General features: G+C 39.0%; 1 protein-coding gene across 1 annotated transcript in view; it reads right to left on the bottom strand.

Moving 5' to 3' along the window:
• tarbp1 (TAR (HIV-1) RNA binding protein 1) overlaps nt 1-25,056 on the bottom strand; it is a 176,091-nt gene that overhangs the window by 22,539 nt on the left and 128,496 nt on the right. Inside the window, exons 27-28 of the mRNA XM_043695407.1 lie at nt 15,739-15,933; nt 10,904-11,028 (exon numbers count right to left, since the gene is read on the bottom strand). Coding sequence (XP_043551342.1) covers nt 10,904-11,028; nt 15,739-15,933 — 320 coding nt within the window. The remainder of the gene's footprint in view (nt 1-10,903; nt 11,029-15,738; nt 15,934-25,056) is intronic.

Raw genomic sequence — 25,056 nt, forward strand, 5'->3', positions numbered from 1 at the left:
GTAAATGACCCATAAGTATTAAACAATTTGCAGGCTTGATGGGTTAACTATAGTAAATGTGGGGTTGGGGTGATAGGATGGGATGCTGTAATGGTTGGTGCAGATTCGATGGGCCGAATGGCCTGCACCTGCTTTGTTGTGATTCTATTAGTGTATGATATTCAACACATCTGGAAGGTGCATCTCATTCGGTACATTTAAGCTTAAAGATGACAGATTAGCAGACCATCTGGTGATGGTATTGAGTCATCCTGATACCATTAGTACAGAAATAGGTTTATCACCTCCATAGCTTAGATGCAACATCAGCATCAAAAAATGAGAATATTTACTTTTTACATCAAGACTTTTGTTTTCCTATTTAATAAGGAATAATCTCAACTTTTCAACAATGTCATTTTAAAAAAAAGCAGGGTTAAATTATCATCCTTTTTAAATGGATAACTATACTCCTCTAATTCTGATCTCTTGCTCAACACCAATTTTAATTGTCACTGTTGGCAGCCAATATTTTTGGTTGCTTGGGTTTTAAGCTTCAGAATTCACTCCTCAAATTTCTCCATCTTCTATCCTTTAAGATGCCCCCTAAAACCCCATCTTTGACCATTTTTTTGGCTCCTTGTCCTAAGATCTCTGTGCTGCGTGGCACCATTTTCCTGTTTGCACCTGTGAAATTCTGCTGCATTAATGTGATTATGTAAATAAAAGTTTCTGTCATGCCTTTCTCCTTTTAGATGTCTTCAGGGACATGCATGAATTGCTGCTGCGTGCATACCCATCCTGAAATGCTATGAAGCAGATTGCATGGTTGACGTCTCTCTCACCATCACTTCACTTTTCACACCTACTCTTTGACAAAGTGGTGAATTTCCACTACAGACGATGGCAATGCTACATTTGGGTTTGCGGAAATCCACTGGTGCAAACCTTTGACTCTACATTCACTTCGATCCAAACTGTGCACACATTTAACTGGCAGGTATCACAACAGAGCCCACTGTTGGTTTTAAGCATGCTGCAAAACAGCAAGCTTTCTCTAGACAAGAAGGTTAAATTGTCAACAGCCATATCATTTGACCTTGCAAAAAATGTTTGAATCTGTGAAACAGAAAGATCTGCAAGTTTGAAATATCACATTCAATTTGCTCAATACCCTATGACTCTCAAAAATAGCAAAGTCCGTATGCTTGCCTCTGAATCAAATGGTAACTAGCTCATGCCCCACTCTAGAGGCGGAGGACACAACCCACAACCTAGACATTGCACTCCAGTGACAGAGCACTGTACTTCCAGAGCTAATGATTTTCAAATCAGAAGTTAAAGTAAAGCTTTGCTTGCCCCCGAAATACATTAAAAAGGTCCCATTTTTGCTTTGAAAAGGGCATATAGGAGTTCACTTCAGAGTTCTGGTCAACATACATCACAACGTCAACATCACCGCCTTCCTGTACATCGATTGGCTTAGACATAACAGGTCAGAATGACCTCGTGCTGCAAATTTCTATGAGTTTCCTCCATAATGACGAATAGCAATCGTACTGCACTAGTGACCCAGATCACCATATCAATGTTGTGAGGACATGGGTTTGAATCCCACTAACTCAGTGACAACCATGTAACCACTGTTGATGTTAAAAATTGACCCTATTGTGGCACAGTGATAGCATCCCGATCCCTGAACCAGGAGGCCTGGGTTGGAATCATAGAACCCCAAAAGTTTGGAAGCAGGCCATTCTGCCCACCAAGTCCACACCAACCCAACAAACAGCATCCCACCCAGACCCAACCCCTGTAACCCGGCATTTCTCACAGCTAATCCACCTAGCCTACACATCACTGGATACTATGGGCAATTTAACATTGCCAATCTACCTAACCTGCATATCTTTGGGCAGTGGGACAAAACCGTAGCACCTGGAGGAAATCTATGCAGACATGGACAGAATGTGCAAACTCCACACAGACAGTCAAGGGTAGAATCGAACCCAGGTCCTGTGAGGCAGCAGTATCATGTGTTTAAGTCCTACCTGCTCCAGAAGGGTGTAATAACATCTCTGAACAGGTTGATCAGAAAAATAGGTTAAATTGAAAAAAAATCCATCAAGTTCACAAATATTGCTTATAGAAGGAAGTTGCTATCCTTCCCTCATCTGGCCTAAATGTGAGTCCAGACCTACAGCAATATGGTTGATTCTTAATTGCGTTCTAGGCAATAAATGCTGGCCTAGTCAGTGATGCCCATATCCGATGAATGGATTAAAAAGAAGACACCAGTCAGAGAATCGTTGAATCACAGAAGTGTTACAGCATATAAAATGAGGCCATTTCGCCTTTCATGTCTGCAAATGAGCAATGCACCAAGTGCATCCCCATAACCCTGTATATTAGTCCTTTTCAAAAAATAGTAATTAATTGCTTTAACTGAACCGGTGACCACTCCTTGGCAACATATTTCAGATCTCAACCACTTGCTCCGTGAAAATGTTTCTTATGCAGCCAGTACTACTTTTGCTCATTGACTTAAATCTATGCTGTTCTATTCTCAAGCCCGCTATCACTGGGAACAAGTCTTCCTTAGTTACTCTGTCTAAATCTTTTATGATTTTGAATATGTCATCCTAATCTCCTCTTACCCATCTCTTCTCTAAGATGATCAGCTCAAACCTCACTAACCTTCCTCTATAATTAAAGTTTCTCATCTCTGAAATCATTCTTATGAATTTTATGCACTCTGAATTGGACACAAAGCTCCAGCTCAGGACAAATTAGTAGCTATTATAGGATTAATATAACTTTATTGCTCTTGCACTCATGACTGTATTAGTAAAAACTAGGATACTGTATGCTTTATCAAACTATTCTCTCAACCTGTTCTTCCACCTTGCATCTCTGCAACTACATCTCCTCTGGAAATGTATATTTCCTTTTATATTCACCCGGAGTTCTTCCTATTAAAATTAATCACTTCACCATTTGCTGCAATGAATTCCATTTGCCACGTCTGCCCCATTCTGCCAATTTTCTTTTGAACTTCTATACTATTCTCTCAACAGTTCACAATTCCAAATTTTATATCATCCACAATTTTTGCAATTGTGTTACATACATCAGTGTATCTGTACACAGTGTATCTATCGGGAAAAATAAAGGTTTCAACACTAATCCCAGGGAACTCCACAACAAGCCTTTGCTCAACCAAAAAAAGTTCATTAATTATTACATTACTACTATTTCCTGTCACTCAGCCACTTTCATAACCAGTGTTTACACTTGAAAAGCATTTCATTCTACAAAAAGCCTTGAAATATCCTGAAGTGGTGAAGGCATTATATTAATGTAAGTCTTCATTTTCACAAGTGTGTTCATATCCCATTCACTTTCCTGGCACGTCTCCAATAACGTGCATTGCTTGACATTGTCACACTTGAAACACTGGATACTGACACCACTTCACTGTGTGCTTTTTGTGGCTAAGTGCCACCAGTAGCACTTGTTTTAGAGATTATTATTCTGAATTTAGCTTTGAACACATGGCTTTCACTGTCAGTTTTTATCAAGACACAGCGAGGACATGCAAGTCAAGAAAGCAGTTTTGTAGTAACTACATTTGAATGGGAATGATAAAGCATAGTTACTTGCTTAATGATAAACCTTCTCTTGCGTGGCAGATTTAAAGCCAATGGAAATGAAACCTTTGATATTAGAAGGAATTCTGCAATATGACAGAAGGCAAAATTACCTGTATTCTTTAAAGCTGAGAAAAGTAATTTCATTGAAGCTTTTCATCTATGTTTATCAGGACAATTGCAAGAATATCCAATAAATGGGAGAAATATTTTCATACTGTATGAGAAGAACATACTGATAAATTGGCAAGTGGACTGTCAATGGCAGAAGCAATGTCATGCAAAATATACCAGCTAGATGATGACTGTCAGCAACCACCAATATTTGTTTAAATTTAAATCAATCTAATTAAGACATTCACCTGAGGACTGAACCAGAGAATGAATGCCACCCATTTTATTCCATTGGAACAGGAGCAAGAGCAGTGTGTGAACATGGTCTTTCTGTCCATAAAGTACTGCACTTGCGCATTAATATGCAGTTTTCAACAAGTACATGTGCCACACTGTGAGCCTAACTGACCATCTGAAACTGGTTGTCGTCATAATTCTTAGCACAGTAGTGTTTATTTACAGAAATGTTGCTCAATCATGGGAATAAATGTCATACTACATACCATAATTTGAGTTTTGTAAGCATGGTCTTGTTAAATACTGCATGTACCTGGTTTGTTACAAACAGCCGATGGGACATGCTGTTTGATACTATGAGCCGCCAGTCTTTGGGATGCACAGCCTAGACACCTATCATCACAGGCGCACTGAAATTCGCAAACAATGCTTGAAAAACCTAAAGCACAATGTCCAACATTGGATGCTGACCAATGTTTGAACAATATTTGAAACAGGCACAGTGTGTCTACACGTTTTTTCCCGTGTGCAAATAACTATGCCTCATGTATTAATATGTAGTCTGCCATAGCCAAATTGTACCAACTGTTCCCCGAAAACCACGCGCTAACATTTCTGCCCTTGGTCTGCTATAGTGTTCCAATGATGCTCAACGCAAGCTGGAAGAACAACATCTAATTTGCAGCTCTATTTAACAGTCTCTAATACTCAAAGTTGAGTCATAAAACTGGAAAATATGACTTTTCTACTCGATCTTTCTTACGTACTGATGAGTGCAAGCTGAAAAACTTCAACAAAAGTTGTAATTTTCAGTAACACTCAAACCATAGAATTGTTGCTATGTAAAAGGAGGCCATTTGGCTCGTACCATCGGGACTAGTTCCTTGCACACGTTGACTTAGTGCCAATCTCCGGTCTCTTTCCTGTATTTTGCATGTTGTTTTTATTTAAATAACCATCCAATTCTCTCTTAAAAGCTTCAATTAAACCCACCTCTGCTACACTTGCAGGCAGCGCATTTCAGAATCTAATCACCTGCTGTGTGAAAAAGTTCTCTCTCAGCTCCAAAATACTTTAAAATTGCATCCTCTAGGTCGTGATCCTTTCATAAGCAGAAACAATTTCTCCATATCTACACTGTGGAATTCTGTACTTCCAAACAACTATACATTTTTTGTCTTGAAAACATTTTTGGCAAACTTATTCTTGCTTCAGAGGAAGAAACAGTAGATTTTGGCATCACTTCATAATAACTTCTCAGGAAAGACAGTACATCAGTATTACATTCAGGCATCTCAACGTTCTGCATTCATGTACTATTTGTTTATCTGCAAATTTAAAACAAGGTATAGATTCTCAAGTTATAAAATCAAATGCAATTAGATAACATGTTTTGTCTAAGATTCTATTTAATTGAGAAATGAAAAATCCAGGAGCTCTCAGGCATCACTGCAGGTGCAAACCTAACACTCATTGAGAGAGTGGCCAACTTCACAATTCAAATTTCTTGAATGTCATTCACTCCACATGATTAAATTGGTTATATAATGTCATGCTACATCTGTAATGAAACCCCAAACTGCCTGCCTTTATCACAGAATGTGGATTCTAAGGCTGTTATGGATTAAGGAGATCTTCAGAGAATGGAAGTCTACTGCTTAACAAACTAGAGTTCAATTATAAGATGATTGCAATGACGAAAATGTACAATTCTTATTCATTGTAAAATAACATGTTCTGTTAGGCATCGTCTACCTTTATATCCCAGTGTAAGAAAGCCTCCTGCATGTTTTTTTTCCTCTTTATTCATTCTAGGGATAAGGATGTCGCTGGCCAGGCAGCATTACCTACACCTAATTGGCAGTTAAGAGTCAACCACATTGTTGGGTCTGGAGTCACATGTAGGCCAGACTAAGTAAGGGTGGCAGTTTTCTTCCCTAAAGGACAATAGTGAACCAGATGGGATTATTCAACAATCAACAATGGATTAATGGTCTTCATTAGATTCATAATCCCAGTAATTTATTGAATTCAAATTCCACCATCTGCCACAGTGGGATTTGAACCCAGTTGCCAGAACGTTACCTGGATCTCTGGATTAACAGTCCAGCAATAATACCATGACGCCATTCCACAGAGGTCTAGGGTACACCTGATCAGGTCCTGGGGGGTTTTCCACCTTTATGCGTTTCAAGATTAAGTAAATTTAAAGTGATAAATTTTACATCATTTCCAAGCTTCCAACACTGACCCTAGTGTCTGAGACATTCTTGGACTGACTTCGGTAACAAAACTCTATCCACTGGAATATTAAACTTTCTCGATAATCACCACAGATGTGTATGGGCTGAGTCTTCAACTGGAACCCAAAACATAACTTTGACAAATGTCTCAATATTCACTACTGTTGTCAACAGAAGACTGTCTAAACTTTAAAAATTCTATTAAATATTTCAATCCTCATTGATGTGTTATTTTATTCACTTAGATGTTTTGCATTCGCAAGTTGAACATAGATACATAATTTAGGCACTTGCCTGTTCCTCACAGGCTTTAAGCACAAATGAGTTTTTAAAATAACATTTCAACTCACACTATAGCATTTTAAATTGACCTGCACAGATTCAATTCTACACTCTTAGAAATCAAATTTCACTTTCTTTCCCACGGCCAGACATTCATAACTAAAACAAACATACTGCAGCAGATTGACATTGTATGACTGCTCTCCTGTCAGTTATTCTTCAGATGTCATTAATACTGATTACCCACTCTAAAGTACTAAGTTCCATTGTATCAATACTTAAGTGTGACACAGATCAAGCCAAAAGTTGATGAATCAGTCTATTTCTTGAGAGGTGCTTGTAACTGTCAGAATGCTGCAGTGCCAACATCAACATTGTTCATGTTTACGAATGCAAAACTACCACGTATTGATAACTGGCATCCTAACTAATCCCCACTCCACCTTTACGAGATTTCCAAAATACTTAAATGAGCATTTTAAAATATCCTGTCTCCAGCTAAGCTGCTTGTTTTTGGAACTCCAAAGCAACCCAGTTCATGTTCCCAAATGCACCTTCCAACACTACAAAATAAAACTGCAGCAATGTGGAGCTCGAACACTCATTGCTAATCATTTAATGTCTATGATGTATCTCTGCACATGCAATATTCTGTCAGTATATTTAAAGTTTTCCGACAGGATGTTTCATAAAACTGCACTTTGGAAGGCTTTACTAATGTTAATTAGAACAAAACCAGCATAGAACTAATGTAGCAAAACCTTAAAAGGAATCATCCAAAATTTATAAACACACATTATATATAAAAACTAGAATTCAAAAAAATACAGAAATATAATGCAAGTCCTATCACTCTTCAGAAAGCCAATACCATTATTTTCCATATAAAATTAGTTTAATTACGTCATTTAGAGATTCACATTTGTGTTTAATGGCTGAAAACCAGAATTCTTTTAAAGCCAGAAGTAAATGACAAAGATCAAATGTAATTGTTAATTTTACCCACTAAAGATGGTCAAAAGAGCACTAGCAATATATCTTGTGTATCGGTCAGCTCTATAAATGGGTGACATGGTGGCTCAGTGGTTAGCAATGCAACCTCAAAACACAAGGGATTGGGGTTTGATATCTGATTTGGGTGACTGTATGGAGTTTGCATGTTCTCCCCCTGCCTGCATGACTGGCTTTGTGGAGTTTGCACATTCTCCCCATGTCTGTGTGACTGGCAGTATGGAACTTGCATGTTCTCTCAATCTGCATGACTGTCCGTGTGAAGTCTGCATGTTCTTGCCACGCTTGCTTGGGTTTCCACCGGGTATTCCAGATTTCTGCCACAGTCCAAAGATGGAGCCACAGAAAATGGGAGAGATACTAAACAAGTATTTTAAATCAGTATTTCCTGTGGAAAAGAACATGGAAGATATAGAATGTAGGGAAATAGATGGCAACATCTTGAAAAATTTCCATATTATAGAGGAGGAAGTGCTGGATGTCTTGAAACGCATAAAGATGGAAAAATCCCCAGGACCTGATCAGGTGTACCCTAGACCTCTGTGGAATGCTAGGGAAATGATTGCTAGACTCCTTGCTGAGATATTTGTATCATCGATAGTCACAGGTGAGGTGCCGGAAGATGAGAGGTTGGCTAACGTGGTGTCACTGTTTAAGAAGGGTGGTAAGGACAAGCCAGGGAACTATGTAGACCAGCGAGCCTGACGTTGGTGATGGGCAAGTTGTTGGAGGGAATTCTGAGGGACAGGATGTACATGTATTTGGAAAGGCAAGGACTGATTAGGGATAGTAAACATGGCTTTGTGCGTGGGGAATCATGTTTCACAAACTTAATTGAGTTTTTTGAAGAAGTAACAAAGAGGATTGATGAGGGCAGAGCGATGTACGTGATCTATATGGACTTCAGTAAGGCAGTCAACAAGGTTCCCCATGGGAGACTAGTTAGCAAGGTTAGATCTCATGGAAAACAGGGAGAACTAGCCATTTGGATACAGAACTGGCTCGAAGGTAGAAGACAGAGGATGGTGGTGGAGGGTTGCTTTTCAGACTGGAGACCTGTGGCCAGTGGAGTGCCACAAGGATGGATGCTGGCTCCATTACTTTTCTTCATTTATATAAATGATTTGGATGTGAATGTAGGAGGTACAGTTAGTAAGTTTGCAGATGACACCAAAATTGAAGATGTAGTGGACAGCGAAGAAGGTTACCTCAGATCTCAAAGGGATCTTGATCAGATGGGCCAATGGGCTGAGGAGTGGCACATGGAGTTTAGTTTAGATAAATGCAGGATGCTTCATTTTGGGAAGGCAAGTCTTAGTAGGACTTATACACTTAATGGTAAGGTCCTAGGGAGTGTTGCTGAACAAAGAGACCTTGGAGTGCAGGTTCATAGCTCCTTGAAAGTGGAGCCGCAGATAGATAGGACAGTGAAGGCGGCGTTTGGTATGCTTTCCTTTATTGGTCCAAGTATTGAGTATAGGAGATGGGAGGTCATGTTGCGGCTGTACAGGACATTTTAGGCCACGTTTGGAGTATTGCGTGCAGTGCTGGTCTCCTTTTTATTGGAAGGATGTTGTGAAGCTTGAAAGGGTTCAGAAAAGAGTTACAAGGAACTTGCCAGGGTTGAAGGATTTGAGCTAAAAGGTGATGCTGAACAGGCTGGGGCTGTTGTCCCTCGAGCATCGAAGGCTGAGGGCTGACCTCATAGAGGGGCATGGATAGGATAAATAGACAAAGTCTTTTCCCTGGGGTCGGGGAGTCCAGAACTAGAAGGCATAGATTTAGGGTGAGTGGGGAAAGATATAAAAGAGACCTACGGGGCAATGTTTTCATGCAGGTGGTGCGTGTATGGAATGAGCTGCCAGAGGAAGTGGCGGAGGCTGGTACAATTGCAACATTTAAAAGGTATCTGGATGGGTACATGAATAGGAAGGGTTTAGGGGGATATGGGCCAAGTGCTGGCAAATGGAACTAGATTAGATTGGGTTTTGGTTGGCATAGGCGAGTTGGACCAAAGCATCTGTTTCCGCGATGTACATCTCTATGACTCTTGGTCCGAATTCTCCTTCCAAGTGCAACAGTGATTACATTTCTTTCAATTCAGTGTACTGCATTCACTATTCCCAAAATAATCTCCTCTACATTAGCAAGATTAAAGAAAGGCTGCTTTGCAGACCACGTCATTACAATCCATAAGTGTGACCTCAAGCCTATACAGTAGTTACTTTCCATTTTAAGTGTCTGTCCTATTCTGGTCATTCTATCCTTGGCCTCCAACAGTGTTCAAGTGAAGTTCAACACAAGCTCAAGGAACTTAATTTTCAACTCGACATTTTACAGCCTTCAGGGCTCAATACTGAGTTCAAAAAGTTTAGAAATTAAGCCCTGGTCCCACTTTTGCTTTGTGTTTTTCTCTCTCTGGTTTATCTCATTTAATTTTCTTTCAGATGGCAGCTATTCGGGATCCTGCCATTCACACCTCTTTTCGATGCATTCTTATTTTTTCTCACCATTCTTTCTTTGCTTTTTAAAAAATTTATCATGATTCTAACCTTTCCTAGATCTGATTCAAGGTCACAGATCTCAAGTGCCAACATTGTTTCTCTCTCCCCAGATGTTTTCAGACCTGCTGAGTATTTCCAACATTTTATTCTTATTTCAAATTTCCAGAAACCACAATATTTTGCTTTAAGCATTAAGCTGAATTCCTTACTCCTACCCAATACAGACTGCTACCTTTCTAGTTAATGAAAGCTACTACGTTAAATTCCCACAGGTTTCAGTAATAGAATGAAACTGAAATTGTGCCTCATTTCATTGAGATTCTATCTGTTCATCTACCATTTCATCTTGATCGATTAACATGGATACTCTCTGAACTGATATATGAGTTATGAGCATCTTAGGTGACAATAAAGACACCCATTTCCGAAACTATACGTAAGTTGATCAGACCTTATCAAGCCTTGTAGTGATATCTTTACTGCTAAGGTACAGGGTAGGCCATTTAGGATTGAGATGAGGAGTGGTTTCTTCCTCACAGAGTGTCACAGAAAGTGATTAAGGCCAAAACACTGAATGTTTTTAAGGAATTGGATACAGTTCTTAGGGCTACAGATATCAAAGGATAAGGGGAGAAAGTGGGAATAACGTACTGAGCAAGATGATCAGCCATTATCATATTGAGTGGCTGACCAGGCTTGAAAGGCCGTATGATATACTCCTGTTCCTATTTGCTAAGTGTGAAGGGGCAAGATTCTAATATTGCAGGGATAACCAGATGGCCTACATTCAAGTCCACTTCCATGCCTATATCTGCAGTATGGAACCAGGTTTTCATTTCTGATCTGTGAAATCAAAGAAGTAATAAACATTGAACTGTGCACCCACCTCAATGACTGATAGCCACTGTTCAGCAGAAACACTGAGGGCCTGAAACTGTTTGTCATTCACACAATGCATGTTGTTTACAACCAGTGCAGAAGCCCCAAATATCTCACTAGTCCGACATAAACCTGGGAAAAAACAGCAGGCATCAACCAGCAGGTTAACAACACAACACTCAAAAATAATAGACATTGCAAGTATGGGAGAGGGAATATTTAATTACCTGCTTTCAGCTCACCTCTATTGAAGCATCAAAAATAAAAAGCTATGCAAAAAGCCTGAGAAAACTAAAAAAGCGGTCAGATGTTTACATTACATTAAATTCAAGAATTTCTTGAAAGCCAACATATGGTTCTTAAGTTATTTCAGACAAATTACACTTGCAAGGGAGGGGCATATTGCACTGAAGTACAAACAGTGTGCCTCAGGCAAAGCTTGATTCCTCATTCTACAAGTTCCTGACTTCGAGCATATTGCTTTAGGCAAGAAGAGTAAATAACTTGCATTCCATTGTGATTTTCAAGACCTCAGGTGCTCAAAAATGCTCTCCAGCCATTTAAATACTGTTGAAGTGTAGTCACTTTGTACTTAAGAAATGTAGCATCCAATTGGCACACAGCAATGTTCTACAAACACAGATGTGATAACAACCAGATCATTTGTTTCAGTTCTTTTGTCAGATGAATTTTGGCCAAGATACAAAGATCTCCTTTGCTCTTCTTTGAAGCTGTCTCATGAGAACTTTCACATCCACCCAAAAGAGCAGATACTTGCTAGTTTAAGACCTCATCCAAAAACTGCACCTTTGATAACGTAATACTCCTTCAGTGTTGCAATGTAGTGCCAGCCTAGATTGTGAGCTCACATTTGCCTTAAACCTGCAACGTTTTATGTTGGAGACATGAATGAAATATTGAGCATTGGACATATGTTCTCCATGGTTTGGTTATAGAGCAAAGTTTGATCAGGCAGTTATTTGTGCATATTCATAATGATAGAGACACATGGGAGCAGATCTTCCCTTTCTCTTAACTACAACTAGTAAGTTGGATGGGAGACCTAACAACAGAGATAAATGCCACAATAACAAAAAATAGGAAATCTTACAACTCTTACTTACTCCTTAACTTTGCAATAAGTTGTAAGAAATATCAATTTTAAAAAGGGATTTCCCATAAAGAAAGAAAAAATACTTTAACGAACCTCCCAATATCTGCATAAAGCACTAGGTACTGAAATATCATTGCACTTTAAGAGCAGGTTTGTACATTATTGTGCAGATGCAGAAGAGCTACAGGGAGAGGCTGAACAGGCTGAGGCAGTTTTCCCTGGAGAGCCGGACACTGAGGGGTGACCTTATAGAGGTTTACAAAATTATGAGGAGCATGGATAGGATAAATAGACAAAGTATTTTCCCTGGGGTCGGGGAGTCCAGAACTAGAGGGCATAGGTTTAAGGTGAGAGGGGAAAGATATAAGGGGTAATTAAGACCTAAGGGGCAACTTTTTCACGCAGAGGGTGGTACGTGTATGGAATGAGCTGCCAGAGGATGTGGTGGAGGCTGGTACAACTGCAACATTTAAGAGACATTTAGATGGGTATATGAATAGGAAGGGTTTGGAGGGATATGGGACGGGTGTTGGCAGGTGGGACGAGATTGGATTGGGATGTCTGGTCGGCGTGGACGGGTTGGACCGAAGGGTCTGTTTCCATGCTGTACATCTCTATGACTCTAAGTAACACAAATGTAATGGTTGAAGGAATTTTTATGAGCCATTGTGCTCCAAGGCTCGTGCACATTTTTTACTCACTAACAAATTTTCCTTTTGTCTTGTCAAGTCATTATTTCTTTTGTTCTACAGGCACCAAATAAGTGGGTAATAAACAATCATGAGGTCTGATAGTCGAGTTTCAGCAGGTTATTCAGCAGGTTGAGCACCAAAGCCAACATTAAAATTTACACTCATCATTCTTCAATAAGGATAAGCAGCCAAAACATGCCAATTTTCACTTGCATAACCAAGGGAAAGCAAGGAATATTGTAGCATTCGTACCATTGCACTGGCTGGAAACAGATGAACCACTAGAAAAACAACAAAATCCAAACATTCCGATTGTGCATGACTCAGCCACTCAATAAAGAAGCTGACTAAATAACTGGGAAAACTTATTAGAGCCAAATTTCTAAAATGTGAAGACATTTTCAATGTTCAATGTATTATAACTTCATTTAAACACAATGATTGCTGACAGCAGAGGGTTAAAAAAAAGTCAGGGGTGACATGCCTGACTTAAAACTGTAAACACTTTGAGAGTGATTTTAAAGATACATTTGGAGCAAACAATGCAGTTCATATGTCCACAATAAAACAATATCACCTAACATGTAATTAGAGAGATATTTGTTGAATAAAATTTAATCCAACACAACACATCAACAGGTCTTTTTTTTAAAACGGGAAGTGCAAAGCTAAATAAATAATGAGAAGATTACAAGATTACGTTTTAACAATTTGTTCAGAATGTGGGCATCACTGGCTAGATCAATATTTATTGCCTATCCCAAACTTCCCAAAGGGCAGTTCAGAGTCAACCACTTGCTGCATTCCTTCTGGAGTCACATCTATGTAACCAAATACAAAATAAACTACAGATTGCTCAATGCAGCAGATATAAATGGCAGCTTTAAAAAATCTTTATACTATGATAAAGCAATCACCTCAAAAGTTAACAGAATTGCAAAGTTAATTCCTAAAATTTCAGAACATCAGTTATCTGAATTAAACCCAAAACAGAATGCCTAAAATTAAATCAGATAGATTAAAAGTGCACCGAACTGTGGCAAAGCTATTCACATCTGGAAATTCAATCAATTCAATTCAGAGCTTTACAAGTGTTTCAATGAAGAACTGGCAACTGCAGCAGGAACACTTTTTTCTTATCCAGAAATAGAACACTATGATTTTAATTGTCTAGTGTCATACAATTTGAAATGTTTATTTCTCCTATGAAAAATGTAATGATTTAATACACATCGCTGGATTTTTAAATGCTTATTTCATACTCGGGAGCAGGAACTCATTACTATAGTTTGTAGTAAATGGAAGTTGATTAAAAAAATGAAATGACCAAAAAAAAAAGGAAAAAAAGAGATTTTTTTAGATCAAGCTAAAGGAACAACAACTGCAAAAATAAGCTGCTTCTTGATTTGTTCAATGACTTCCTTAGATTTCTGGATCCCATTTGGAGGCAGATACGATTGGGGCGTTGAAGAGACTTTTAGATAAACACATGAATATGCAAGAAATGGAGGGCTATGGACCAAGGGCAGGCAGAAGGGATTAGTTTAATTTGTCGTCATTTTCGGCAAAACATTGTGGGCCTAAGGGCCCATTCCTGTGCTGTATTGTTTCATGTTCTGTTTGTCACCCACTTTTCCCCCAACATTTGCTGCACATTTACACCTGGACATCAAACCGAGATTCCCAGTTCAAATGGGAGGGAACAGCCGTATTTTGACTGGTTTTGGACTTCATTCATCACAAAAAATAATTTGGTCACAGATCTTGAAGAAATAACATTAAGCAAGGATATTCAATTTTTGATTATGATAAAAACATAGGAAACAGTGGGACAGGCAAGCAATATGGACCTTTAGAATGCTCTGCCATTTAATATGTTTAAGGCTGAACTTCTACAACTCTACTTTGTGCTTTATTTATTTGGAAGACACAGTAGGGATGGGAGAGGCAGAGGATAAACTGATACTGGAACAACAGCCCTTCCTGAACTGTTTCAAGATTTGCCTGTCGTTTCTATATCGACATATAGAAACATTAATTGACGAACCAAAAACATGGAGTGACATGATGCAGCTTAGTATTTTTGCTGCCACAAATTCAAAAGCTGGAGCCAATAGTGGCAGGACTTCTACATTCTGTTCATTTAGAAAAAAATTCCTGCTAAAAAAAAGACTAATTCTTGGACATAGTGGATGCTGGGAGGATGTTTCCATTGACAGGAGAGACTACGGCCCAAGAACATAGCCTTAGAGTAAAGGAAAAACCTTTTACAATGGAGATAAGGAGCTAGAGAGTGGTGAATCTATGGAATTCACTGCCACAGAATGATGTGGAGGCCAGGTCATTGAGTATATTTAAGATAGATAGGTTCTTGATTGTAAAGGGGAACAAGGATTATGGGGAGAAAGCAGAAGAATGGGGTTGAGAAATTTATCAGCCATGATTGAATGGCAGAGCAGATCTGATGGGCTGAAGGGTCTAATTTCTGCTCCTATGTCTAATGGTCTTATGGTGTGTTTGTGCAGGAGCTGGATTGACCAAATGATAATTCTAACCAGAAAGCTCCAATTTTGAGCACAAACAAGGTACTGAAATCCTGCATTATATGGACCAACCACCGTGGACAAAATAAACTTATCTATCTCACTTAATACTAACATCAGATATGATTTAATCTCCTCATGCCGAAGAAAGAGTGTGACCAAACAATAGCTGCTGCATACGTGATGTTCCCTTTCATGCCCTGGCATTTATTATGGAGGCATGAACAACAACAAATTAATAAAACAAAACCAAAACAAAAAAGTCAAAGCATCACATGTCAGGGACCAGTAGGTAGGCGGATTTGCTCTTCAGTAAGCAATTTAACTTCTTCATGTCTTTCATCTCCTCCCTCACAAAGGTATAAAAATAAATGCGCCAACATGGATGCAAGAAACCTAAGGCACAAACTGAACCCAAAGCTCTGGGTAGGATGATACGTGCACTGAAAAACAACAGAGAAGAATACTTTTGAAACATAAAATATATCCTCACCTCCCAGGTTAGTAGACTTGTCAATAAGTGATGCCACTATAATTAGATTGCTAACAGATGATTTTCCAAAGTTTGTGATTTGTTGCTGACAGATCAGTTCCAGGTCTTTATCCGGGACGCTATTCTTCCATGGCATTATCTTCTTTTGTATATCGGTCCACTCAATATCTTGACTTACTTCAATGTGGTCAGAACCTGTTAAACATTTGCAAAAACAGTGAACCTTATTTGAGTGACTGATATTAAGCAAGCACTCTGCACATAAAGGTTAGCTTTGTGATGACTATTAACATTTCTTCTTCAAACAAAGGATCAACTGGCTCTTTTGTCAGAAGCCTGAGAAGACAACACTAAGGTGAACAGTATTGGACAGTTAAGAAAGGAAAATAAACGATTGTCATAAACAATAAAAGTACTGCATATGTTTCCATCCTTATAGAGGCTAATGCTGAGCAGTTAGATTTTATACCGTATTTCCCCAACATTAGCACTGGTTTCAAAGCCATATGTACTTGATTTGACAATCTGCATACAAACTAGCATAAAACTTACTGAAAATAAAAAATGCCGAAAATCAATACGGTCAGGCAGCATCCATGCGGAGACAGCAAGCTAACGTTGAGTCCAGATGACTGCTCAAATGCTCTGATGAAGAGTCTTCTAAACTTGAAACATTAGCTTGCTCTCTCTCCTTGGATGCTGCCAGATCCGCTGCGATTTCTGGTGTTTTTGTTTTCAGTACAGATTCTAGCATCGGCAGTAATTTACACCTGTTAAAATTTCTATTACTTTGCAATGGATTGTAACACCTTCCAAGGCCAGAATCAGACAGATTATCCCTTTAGGAGGTCCCAATCACCAATGTAGGATTTAAATGACATCCTATTTGGAAGTTCAGTTTTAACACTGCCAAGTATATTTTCCCCTTTGATTTTTTCATAAGAAAAAATAGAACTTAAATACAATGACTGAAAAAAATTGAGACTGCTTTTATTTGAAGAAAGGACATTAACTGGGAGTGAGTTTTGAAAAGATTTTGAAAATAACTGGGAGATCTGAACATAAAGGAATGGGAAGAGTTAGATAAGAACAGTCTGTTATTATTGACACTGACGTAAAGGCCCAAAAGGAGGAAATGTATGTATTGTAGCCAGACAGGCCACCCTAAATAATGAACTTTTGGTGGACAATAATAAGGTCAAAGTGGAGTTACAAAAGATTAGAGCATGCTGACTAAATGACTTTGTTAATCCACATGATGCAGAATCCAGGCAGGCTGCAGCTATCCATAGACGGCTTGCAAACAAATTTGACAGTTGCAGCCCCTGCAATACAAACCTGAAGGTGGACTTGAATGGGACAACGAAATGTCGCCTTCGGAGCAGTGAGCAGTGAACCATTCCCTAGACGCAGAGGCGCCTAGCACCTTTATTTGGAGGAGGTTACCTGCATCCAGCACCTCCCATAATGGACATCTAAGGGCCACTTTGCCATTAATGTGCCAACACCTTGGTTGGGTCTCATTGATCAGGGCAATCAAACCTGATCAGGAGACTCAGAAGGATAAGAACCGCTGCAAAACCTCACCCAGCATGGTAACTCGAGAATAACCACCGAAAGGGAAGACACCAACAAGACCATCAGAAGAAGAAGACATCACCACGTGAGCTCGGCCAAGTTCTAGCGTAGTGGTATATGATCATGCAAAGTTAAGTTAAAGCATAAAATAGTCTGTAGTGTTTTTCGTTAGTTTATAGCATACTTTATTGTTCTAATATTAATTGAATTCAATAAATGAAAACTATTGTTTAGAAGAATCAACTCTCAGTTCGTTTGCTGAAAATAAGAATTTAAACACACCATGAGGCAGGTACAACGTTATGATATATATGCAATATACATGACCATTTAGAAAAAGATAATATATCAGATAAATAAATCAAAATTTCCGTAGCAGTCAAATTGATGCCTTTTTACCTTGGTATGACATAGTTGGGGGTGTGCTGCAAAGAACAACTATGAAGCAAAATATATTTGATTTACACCCATGATAAGAACATAGGAAATAGGAGCAGGAAGAGGGACTTCGATCTTCATGCTTACTCTGTTATTTAACATAAATAAGACTGATCTTCTACAACATGACTTTGCTGATTTATCCCCATATCACTTAATACCCAAAAAAACTACGAAGCTCGGTCTTCAATATATTCAAAGATTGAATATCCAAAGGCTTTTAAGATAGAGAATTCCATAGACACTTTCTGAGTGAATCAATTTTTCCTCTCCTCAGTACTAAATGGCCATCCCTGTATCATGATATTGCGGCATTATGTTCTAGGTCCCCAGCTGGGCAAACACTTGTTTTCATCTTTTGGAATAAGCCCCTTAAGAATTTTTAAATTTTCATTTCGATCACTTCTCTGTAGTTCTAAATCACAGGAAATATGGACTTAGCCCATTCACTCTCCTCATAGGAGAACTGCTCACCAGAGGAACTAATCTCAGAAGCTTTTGTTGCACTCCCTCTACGGCAAGCATGTCCTCTAACAAAATAAAATGAAGAATTGTGGATGCTGGAGATCTGAAATAAAAACAGAAAATGCTGCAAAAACTCAGCAGGCCTGACATCATCTGTGGAGAGAGAAGCAGAGTTAACGTTCTGAGTGTAGTGAGCCTCGTCAGATCTGAAAGCAGTTGCGAAATGATGGCATTTATGGTGAAGGTAGGAGGGACTGAAAAGAAAGGAGTGAATCGAATTGATGGAGATAATGCCTATAGACAAAGTAAGGAAAAAAAGGAAAAGCAGACAATGAGAATGTTGATAAACCAGAAAAGAAAATGTTGAATGGGTGCTAACAGGAAGGGTTAAAAGTTGAAAGTGAGCTGGTTGCGCTTGGAGAAACCCATACAGAAGCAGTGATTGTGGCAGTGAGCAACGGACATGGAGTAAGATGTTCACATTCGACTATACAACTCACAGTACCTGCCCAAATCAGCATAAATACAGTTGCTCCGCTGCTTTCAGTTCTGACAAAGGGTCATTGGACCTGAAACATTAATCTATTTTTCTCTCCACAGATGATGCCAGGCCTGCTGAGTTTGTTTCATGTTATCTGCCAAGTAAGAGCAACAAACTTGAGTACAGTGCCCAAGGTGTGCCTTCATCAATGTCATATATATTTGGATTCAACTTAATTCCTCTTGAAAAGTCGGGGAAGAGAGCAGACCAAGGGAAATGCAGAGGATTGTTAGAGCATGGAGTGCAATGCCAGAGAGAATCAATGAAGTAAGGATTATGGGATTTTGAGTTTAAAAACGTATGGTAAGGAAAGGAAAAGAATCGAGTAGTGGGATTAGTTTGCACTATTCTAGCATAAAGACATGAATCAAATAACATTCTGTTTGTGTGGCTTGAATGGCCTCTGGTGAAGCAATCCATGTTCAACTGTAACAGGATCTGAACAACATCCAGGCTTGGACTGAAAAGTGGCAAGTAACACTCGTGCCACAAACGCCAGGCCAATAAGAGACAATCTAACCACTCCTCTATTATATTCAATGACATTATCATCAATGAATCCCCCACTAATCAACATTCTGGGAGTTACTAAGGAGAGGATTGATCCCATTGGATTGTTCCCTATGCAAACTATCAATATCACTTGGCAGAATGCCTCATCAGGAGTACTTTCCAACGAGCACCAAGACATGGCTTGGCTGATGGTGATCACTGTCTGTGAGATCCTTCATGTACGCCCACATTCTCTCTGCCACCACATGCTGCCCTCGAAGCGAGAGATTGTCACACATCTCCTTTTGGAATGTGCCTTCGCAAAGGAAGTCTGGAAAGAGCTGTTCATTCTGAGCAGCTCTGTGACGCAGGATTCTGCGCTCTCTGGCTGTTACCCAGAGATGCACACTCAGACAAACATTGACTGCACCTAGAGGATCATCAACTTGGAGAAAAACTCTCTTTGTTCTGCCTAAACTTGGAGGTCTTCCAGAGCAAGGAGTTGACCTTGACTGAGTGCTGAAGACTAGCATTTTTCAAGGTCCAAAACTACATGCTGAGGGACACACAAAAGCTTAAGGCAGCTGCCATTAAAGCGCAGTGGGGAAAGACCACCATCTGAGGTCTTTCAGCTGAAGCGCAATAGGGGTATGTTCGGTTATCATCCTCCCAGTGACTCAAATGCATACATATATTGTCTTGCATAAGCTAGAAATGCTTCTGGTTTGCTTGTTATACAGATGCAAAGACTTAACAGAATTGAACTGCTCTAGTGACTATACATGCATATGAAGATTTTTTACAAATAAAATATATTTTTGAAATAAAACAAATTGACCAGAAACCGAACTGTACTTGCCAAATAAATGCAGAGGCTGCAAAAAGGTCTGAGGCTCAGAATACTGCAGTGAGTAAATCACCTTCTGACTCCTCAAAGCCTGTCCACCATCTACAAGGCACAAGTCAGGAGTGTGGTGGAATACTCTCCACTTGCCTGGATGGGTGCAGTTTCAACAACACTCACAAACCTTGACGCCATTTAGAACAAAGTAGTCTGCTTGATGGGCATCACGGCCACAAAGAACCATTCAGTCACTCACCACCAATTGCCAGTAGCAGCAGTGTAAGATGCATGGCAGAAATTTGTGAAAGATCCTTATACAGCACCTTTCAAACCAATGAACAATTCCATCTAGAACAAAGGCAGCAGATACAAGGGAATACCAACACTTGCAAATTTTCCTCCAAACCTTGGATCTTGACTTGGAAATATACTGCCATTCTTTCAATGCTTCAATTCCTTCCCTGTTCAACGATGTAGCTCATCATCACCTTTTCATGGCGATGAGGGACAAGCAATATATACTAGCCCGCCAATGATGCCCACATCTCATGAGTGAATTAAAAAACTGGACTTTTGATCAGTAAAATGACAAATTCAATTGAAAAAGTCCATATAACTGAAGAACCTAGAAATCAATAGTATTTTCAAGCTTTGTTTCAACTTACAGTTCTGTTTTTATTATTTGGCTTCAGGGAATACTGCTAGAACTGAAATGTGTCTCCTAAACAAACATATTAATTGGCAGAACTGTCTTGTCATAATAACTGCTGCAGTCCTAAAGTTCTATCACCATGTTTCTAGTTTGAGAACTGATCTCTTTTTACTGTAAGGACGTTGATTTGCATTTCACATTATTTGATTCTTGTATTGCTTGAGGATTAACAAAATATGTCTTATTCCACATTTAGCATTTTGAATTAAAGCTCAGTCAGATTATATTTGCTGGACTGAAAACTAAACATGCATTAGTAAAGCCCAGTGGATGATGAGAGAAAGTCAAATTACAGCTTGCAAAATAGTTCTGTACATTGCTAGATATTTAAGACATTATTGGAGAAATTAAGCCAAATTTCAAAGAAATCAAAGCTAAACTTGGGTATGTATTTAAATTTTAAAGAATGGAAATGATTGAATCAAAACAGCGCAGAAAGTTTATTTAAATTAAACCAGTAACAGTCAAACGTATCAAGTCTAAGTGAAACTTCAGAACCTTTAACACTTCAGGGCATTGGAGAAGCCAAAAAGCAAAAGATTCATATTAACTCATTAGACTATAGTGGGAGTACAGTTCTGGACACTGCATTATAGGAAAGGTGTGAATGCATTGGAGGAAGTACATAAGCGATTTACAAGAATGGTTCATGAATGAGGAACATCAGTTATCAGGATAGATTGTAGAAATTAGGATTGTTTTCCATGGAGAAAAGGTAGCTGAAAGGAGATTTGATAGACACCTGCAAAATCATGAATGGGTTGAATACAGTAGATCGGGAAAAGCTGTTCTCATTAATAAAAAGGAACAAGAACAGGCAGCACAGTGGCTCAGTGGTTGGCACTGCAGCCTCACAGCACCAGACACCCAGGTTCGATTCCTGCCTCGGACAGCTGTCTGTATGGCGTTTGCACATTTTCCCCGTGTCTGCATGGGTTTCCTCCGGGTTTTCTGGATTCTCCCACAGTCCAAAGATGTGCAGGTCAGGTGAATTGGCCATGCTAAACTGCTCGTAGAGGGGAACGAGTCTGGAGTGTTTCTTCTTCGGAGGGTCAGTATGGACCTGTTGGGCTTATTTCCAATTGTATGGAATCTCATCTAACCTAAACAATGAGAGGGCAAATACTAAAAGTGATAAGGAAAAGCAAGGGTGACATGAGAATTTTTTTTTCACTCAGCAAGTAGTATGGTTATCAAATGCACAGAGTCTGGAAATGCAGAGGAGGCAGGTCCAATTGAGGCATTCAAGAGGGCATTAGACAATTATTTGGATAAATATGGTATACAAGGTTATTTGGATAAAAGCAAGACATTAAAATGAGGTAACGATACTCATTTAAAGGACAGTAGAGGCATGAGGGGTTGAACAGTCTCCTTCAGTACTATACTAATTCTGAGCTTGTGAATTTGAGAACCCGATAATCATTACCTCCTCCATCCTTCTGGATGTTTTCACAAGAATTTGAAATAAAGTTCTGCCAAAAAAAAACCTGCCCCAATGATATTCTGGCTGGAAAATGCATGCGAACCTCTGGTGAGAATTAGGAAGGGCTTAGCCACAGTGTTCAAATTAACAATCAGGCTCAGAACAGTCATCATGCAAGTTTAGCAACACTCATGGCTTCAGGAAAAGTGCAAGAAAAAATGATTGCAATTAGGAGGCAAAAGGGGACTTCAATTACCATCCACTATTTTAGCTTCGAGAGTGATTCCTGAGGGATCAAGAAGACTCCAATAACTCATGGGAGCAGCAAGAATTTTGTCAGTGCCTTTCCCTGTCCCTGCAATCATTTCCCCATACCTCTCACTCGCTATAATCATTTGTTTTGAAAGTCTGTACCTCATTATAACATGAGAAATAGGCGGAGTAGATATTCAGACCTTCAAGTCTACGACAACATTCGATTAGATCACAGCTGATTCATTTACTTTAACATAATAGAAATTTGCTAATCTAATTTCACATCTACAAATCAACTTTAACATCAAAAGAAGGGTGGTACGGTGGCTCAGTGGTTAGCACTTCTGCCTCATAGCACTAGACAAATGGATTAGCCTTGGGAAATGCAGGGTTACAGGGATGGAGTAGGAGTGGCGGTAGATTGCTCTTCAGAGGGTCAGTGTGGACTCACTGGGCCAAATCATCTGCTTCCATATTGTGTGGGTTCTATGATTCTATCATTTTCCTTCCCCAACTCTATATTTTTGTTCTGTAAAAATCTATCAACTTCAGCCTCGAACATATTCAATGACTGAGCTGCCACAGTACCCCAGGGCAGAGAATTCCAAAGATTCATCACCCTCTGAAGAAATTCCTCCTAATTTCAGTCCTAAAATGGCATTCCCTTATTCTGAGACTGCATCCCTTGGCTCTAGGATTTTCAGTCAGCGGAGACATGGTGCATTTACTTTGTCCTTCTAAGAATTTTGTAACTTGAATTGGGGAAAAAATACACATTGTATACAATACAGTTTGCCCTTGTCCATTGTATAGGTAATTTCAGAGAACAGGTAAAAGCCAAACACATTGCTGTGGATCTGGAGTCACATATAGACAGAGAGGGTAAGAATGACATTGGGAAATCAGTTGACACTCCAACAATCTTTTATTTTCAAGGTTACCTTTATTAAAAATCAAATTTTAATTTAATTATTTGCATTTAAATTCCCCAATTAGTCTGCTGGGATTCAAGCTCACATTTCTGTGCTATTCTCTGGAATACTAATGCCTAACAAATCCATTGTGCTATAGTACTGTAGCAAATTATTGCGTCCCTTCATCAATTTTACCTTTAAGCCCTGCACACTTTCTATTACACAGATAAAGAGGCGTCAAAAAGCACCTGAATGCCTCAATATCTAATTAGATGGCAATGTTATTTTTAATGCAAAACTGAATGCTGCTCCAAGTGTAAAATTAACATTGGAACTTGATTGTAGATATGTTATCAACTATGTAAAACTTCTCGGAGCTATGAAATTCATTCTGCTGTTCAAACCTAAACTAAATAAATATCAAAAAGTGAATAAAAATATCAAAATAAGCAGAATTATAAGAACTACAAATGGATATGAAAACGTCCCAATTTAAAGGATGTGCATTGAGTAAATTGTGTCAGAATTATTGTTGGGGTTTCACAAAACTCTCAATGGATCTCTTAACAATGGGAAATAAATAGAATGTATTCTGATTTGCATTTATATAACCTCAGGAAAAAATCTGAAGTAATTCAATGCATAATATCTTTGCTTATGAGCACCTGGGATGAATTAATCATTTGGAATATTGACTATTTTGTGACACATCTCAATTTCAAAGCTATGTGCATCGTATAAGATTTCCAATTGCCCTTTTACTCTTCTGGTAAATGAAAATAATCAGATTGGATGTTTAACATCTGCTGCAATGCTGATCAATGCAGGTCTTTTGAACATTCAGGTGATAATTCAATTAAACTATCATGCATTCAAAGCCACACACAGCTTACAAATGCCAATGTTTTCCAAAAAAAGGTAGCATCTGGCCACAAATGCAGTCCAAGGTAAGCCACTGGGACTGGGCAGATGGAGTACAATGGGCTCTGATGATGATCTAACTTTTATATTTTTCTTGACACGGGTATTCCCCAGTACAATCACTTCTGAAGTTAACCCAGTAGTTCGTGACAGGATTACTAAAATCCAGAGATATTGGCAGGTTATTTAAATTTTATAGCGCAATAGCAAGGCCAACATATGTAGTCTTTTTTGCCCTAAGGATCAGATTATTTAGTGACAGGTGTTCACTTAGAGAGAGTAAAAGCGAGTTAAAATTCATTTTAAAGCCCAAGGTCACTGACAATCAACTTTCTAAGGATCTGAATATAATTGTATAATGTATTCCTTTGATCTCTGGAGTGTCATTTTGAATAAGATCCAGAAATAGCTTGATGAGCCAACCATCTCCATCATCTGTACTTATTACTGATTTTTATGCTGAATTCAAGATGTCTCCACTCACATCAAATTCTACTCACCTATCACAGCTATCCCTCCTGACTTAAACTCTAACTTCATTCCCCATCACCGTTGGTGATACCTGCAGCTGCCTGGGCCCTATCGTCCGGAATATCCTATCTTAATAATCAGGGTGCAAGATAGCAGTACCTGATATTGACTGGAAGGGTAATTTGCGCGGCCAAGTGATTGTATGTTGAACACTGGAACAGAGCTGGACTAAGTACTGGCACCTGTAGCCAGCTCTGCCAT

The sequence above is a fragment of the Chiloscyllium plagiosum genome, chromosome 9 (assembly GCF_004010195.1).
Source record: "Chiloscyllium plagiosum isolate BGI_BamShark_2017 chromosome 9, ASM401019v2, whole genome shotgun sequence".
In the NCBI taxonomy this organism is placed as follows: Eukaryota; Metazoa; Chordata; class Chondrichthyes; order Orectolobiformes; family Hemiscylliidae; genus Chiloscyllium; species Chiloscyllium plagiosum.